This window comes from Rhinoraja longicauda, chromosome 39 (assembly GCF_053455715.1).
Source record: "Rhinoraja longicauda isolate Sanriku21f chromosome 39, sRhiLon1.1, whole genome shotgun sequence".
Lineage (NCBI taxonomy): Eukaryota > Metazoa > Chordata > Chondrichthyes > Rajiformes > Arhynchobatidae > Rhinoraja > Rhinoraja longicauda.
The window spans coordinates 8986412-8990691 of record NC_135991.1 but is presented as its reverse complement, the minus strand read 5'-3'; the positions used below and the strand labels follow the sequence as shown (position 1 = coordinate 8990691).

At 48.4% G+C, this 4280-nt stretch overlaps 1 protein-coding gene across 1 annotated transcript; it reads left to right on the top strand.

Annotated features, from left to right (window-relative positions):
- Positions 1 to 1899: 1899 nt before the first annotated feature.
- LOC144611189 (putative G-protein coupled receptor 139) lies at positions 1900 to 3941 on the top strand. The gene is made up of 2 exons (XM_078430241.1): positions 1900 to 1935; positions 3072 to 3941. Exons 1-2 carry the CDS (start codon positions 1900 to 1902, stop codon positions 3939 to 3941), a joined length of 906 nt encoding a protein of 301 aa, XP_078286367.1.
- Positions 3942 to 4280: the final 339 nt, after the last annotated feature.

Sequence of the window (4280 nt, the reverse complement as noted above, 5' to 3'; positions counted from 1 at the left end):
TGTCGGGCCGCAGTGCGGACGGAGATACGATACGGGAAAAAATCGCATCTCCATCGAGGTAAGGGATTAAAAAAGGTTTACCCCTCCCCACACCCCCACAGTCCCACATCACACAAGCTAAAGAACACTAAAAGCATACTTTTAACACATTCTAAAGAAACATCAGGGAGGGAAGGGCCAGGCAGATTGTTGGTGAGGCAGCCACAGCTGCCACATATAGTGTGATCAGGAGGAACATGTGAGAGATAGAGAGAAGAGCGAGGGGGGTGTGGTTGAGGTCACAGTCAGATGAGCCCCGATCATAATGAGCAGCGAAGCACAGTGGGCGGGGGGGGGAGGGTTGGTATTTTAATCGTCGGCAATCTGTTGAACTAACCTATGGACAAAGGTCGCCCAGGCCACCTACAAACTGGGCAGATTGCCAAGCTCAGTGATGCGGATTGAAGGAAATCAAAAAACTGGGGGTGGGAAAATGTATCTGATGGAGTTTCATGGAACAACATCGTTCCCAATTTCCATCCCTCAGTATCGCCACAATTCTCAATCTTTTAAGTTTCTCAATCAATTTCTTGAATAAATCAGAACCTGTCACAGCTGGGATTTCACTTGGCTGATGTAATCTGTTTTTGCGAATAAATTCAAAATTTCTATATTTAACTGTCCCGGTGGAGATGGTAAATGGCATAAAGTCTCATGGAAGGTTCTTCCCCAGCATTTCCTTCCGTGAGATTACCTGCAGCTCACGGAGACACGGCGCTGGGCAGGGAAAATGTGGGAATTGTATTACAGATATGCCAGTGTGGAGCAAATATTGTACGTGATCATTGCTATCATTGGAGTCCCCGGTAAGTGAGTTCGCGGTAAATTCAAGTTTTACAGTTCCGTGTTAGCCGGCGCTGACCTGATTTTGACCATGTCACATGCTTCCTAACTGCTGGTCGTTGTACGATAATAAATCAGTGATCCCCTCGGTTATTTGTGTTTCAATTAAAACCGCGATTTTTCTTATTTTCATGCAGCTGATACCAACCCTATTTTCTCTCACTGCCGGGACCAATGTTGTCCTTGCCTTCAGTGGGGCCTTGTCCAGAGTTGACCATGTGCTCGTGGCAGCCTGATCTCTTGGACCGAGTGACTGGGGAAGACATTAATTTAGAGGGAAATTAAAGGAAAATGAAAAGCGGAGACTTCGCAGATTGGCTTCTGGATTTTATTGCATGATATCATGGAGAGATAGTGGCAGTAAACTGCCCACCAGTTATCTGACTCCACAGCAGAATTAGCCGACTTTTACACTGTGCAGTAAATAACTTTCCTTGATACTACTCTACCAAAGTATTCTTTCAACTACATGGGTACCAATTATTTCATTAGTCATAACATACTTTTTGATTATGTTAATCTCATTCAACAACAGATGGTTAATACAAGTCAAACACAATACAAGGGCATCTTGACATTATTCTATCTCACCTTTTCGGCGGCCCTCTCAGAGCCCATCATAAGTCCACCCATTTACAGTAACATTTCAATGCCGCTAGTGTTAGGGGTCGCGGGAGGTCTACTGTGACTTCTCAGAGAAGAGGAAACAAGCTTCGTTATCTCCTCTACCATTTCATGTTTTTCTTTACCATCCCACCTTTCAACACATTCCCAGACAAGAGGTTCTACGTCAAGTGTTACTTTGCCGATTTCCACGAACCCCTTCTGCACCTGGACAACGAGGGACGCCAATTGTCACATCCAAGCACCCTTTCGTTACCTTGTTCATTTCCAATCAAAACTAAGTAAGGAAGGATATTAATTTTTCTTCCACAGATCCCTCCTTGTTGATCTTTATGATCAACACTTATAGTAAGAAAGGATTAAAATATTTTCTCTCGTTTATCATTTGCAAAAATGGAGGCGTGCAAGGCGGATTATAACTTTCATTGGGTAACCTTGTGAAGTTAATTGTTTCTGAGTTTTTGATCAGTGAACACCCGGTCCTGTGGACACGTCTCTGTGTGGAGTCTGTCACAGACGGATTCCATTGTCTATTACTCAATAATTGGATCAATCGCCTGAAACCCGGATCTACCGGCGTGTGTTGTTATCGAACTGAACTCATTGTGCAATGAATCCATTAACGGAGCCACTCTGCTGCCTGATTCTATGTTGTCCCTGCCTTCCCACTAGGTTAATTCCCGGAATGGCGGGACTGTCGTATGTTGAAAGGCTGGAGCGATTGGGCTTGTATACACTGGAATTTAGAAGGTTGAGGGGGGATCTTATTGAAACATATAAGATAATGAGGGGATTTGACACATTAGAGGCAGGAAACATGTTCCTAATGTTGGGGGAGTCCAGAACAAGGGGCCACAGTTTAAGAATAAGGGGTAGGTCATTTAGAACGGAGATGAGGAAGAACTTTTTCAGTCAGAGAGTGGTGAAGGTGTGGAATTCTCTGCCTCAGAAGGCAATGGAGGCCAGTTCGTTGGATGCTTTCAAGAGAGAGCTGGATAGAGCTCTTAAGGATAGCGGAGTGAGGGGGTATGGGGAGAAGGCAGGAACGGGGTACTGATTGAGAGTGATCAGCCATGATCGCATTGAATGGCGGTGCGTACAGGCTCGAAGGGCTGAATGGCCTCCTCCTGCACCTATTGTCTATTGTCTATTGTCTATTGGAACCCTCCTCGTCCGCATCAGCAGCCGAGTTCCCAGAGCTCTGGTTAAACGGCCGGTCACGGTTAAGTCTGTGAAAGCTGCCCCATAAGAGAATGTGAGCAGGGTTAAATATAAAAAGACCATTCCGCCGATGGTAGCGGGCGGCTGCTCGTTCCCTCCCCGCCCTTTACCCCGCACGTCGCCTCATCTCTTTCCCCCTGAAGCAGGCCGGTCAGGCACAGTCGGAGCCGGGCCTGACATTGTTAAACTTGCAGCCGCGCACCGAATCTTAACACTCTTGTGCTTTAGCTGAAAGTGGAGCCGGTGTTCAGCCCCGGAGACCGTGTTCAGTAATGCCCAGTGTTCGCTCCCCTTCTCTTTCCGCAGTGAATTTAGTGGCGATTGTGATCCTGTCCCGGGGAAAGTGCGGCCTCTCCACCTGTACCACTCGTTACCTGGTGGCCATGGCAGCGGCCGATCTACTGGTCGCGATCACCGAGGTCATTTTGTATCAGATCCGAGTTCATTACTTTTATTGGAGTTTCCTGTCCATCACCCCTGTGTGCCGTGTTATCGCAGTACTGAATTTTTCAGCTACAGACTGTTCTGTCTGGTTCACCGTGACTTTCACATTTGATCGCTTTGTCGCCATTTGTTGCCAGAAGCTGAAAACTAAATATTGCACCGGGAAAACTGCGGCTGCGGTTCTAGCAACAGCCGGCGTTCTGCTCTGTCTGAAAAACGTTCCCCGCTACTTCACATATGAACCCTGGAGGATCATCGAAAATGTCCCGTGGCTCTGTGTCATGAAGGAAAGTGTTTTCACTGACCCCGGGTGGGTGACGTTTGACTGGTTCGACACGGCTCTAACGCCGCTCCTCCCTTTCGCTGTGATCCTGCTGCTCAACGCTCTGACAGTCCGGCACATTTTAGTGGCCAGTCGGGTCCGTCAGGGGCTGAGGGGTCAGAGCAAGGGGGAGAAGCGCAGTGACCCGGAGATGGAGAGCAGGAGGAGGTCTGTGGTTTTACTCTTCACCATCTCCGGCAGCTTCATCCTCCTGTGGCTGACAAATGTGGCACACTTCGTCTATTATCAGATCACAGAAGACAATGCAGATTGGAATGATTCTGAATGGATCTTTCACAAAATGGGGTATTTGCTGAGAAATCTCAACTGTTGCACGAACACATTTATTTACGCGGCGACACAGGCCAAGTTCCGGGAGAAAGTGAAGAGCGCGGTGAAATATCCGGTCACCTCTATGCTTCAGATCATTCATAAATCAGCGTCCTGAGCGCATCCCAGAGTCGGCTGCTGTCTCTACCGTCCGGGCTCCGGCCCCTGACATTCACCGCCGCATCTTCCAGTCCCGGACGGAAGATCCCATCGACAGCTCCGCTCCGGCACCTCCATCCCGTCGCTGCGAGATGTCTCACATTTACCCAGTCGCCCCATTTCCGTCCGCAGTGGGAACCGTTCTCGAGTAACGTCGCCCTGGGACCAATCGTGCCATCTCCATCTGCGGTTGAGGTATGCCTCTTGAATATGGTCCTTCTGGTTTCAGCATCCCCAGAATGATTGTCCAATCTCCCACTTGGGGCTGGTTCGTCTGATGTGCCCTTCTCCCAGTTCG

Excerpts from the sequence above, each read along its gene's own strand:
- LOC144611189 (XM_078430241.1), top strand. The coding sequence starts at position 1,900 with ATGGAGGCGTGCAAGGCGGATTATAACTTTCATTGG. Across the intron at positions 1,936-3,071 it reads CGGATTATAACTTTCATTGG|TGCGGCCTCTCCACCTGTAC; the intron begins GTAACCTTGTGA and ends TCCCGGGGAAAG.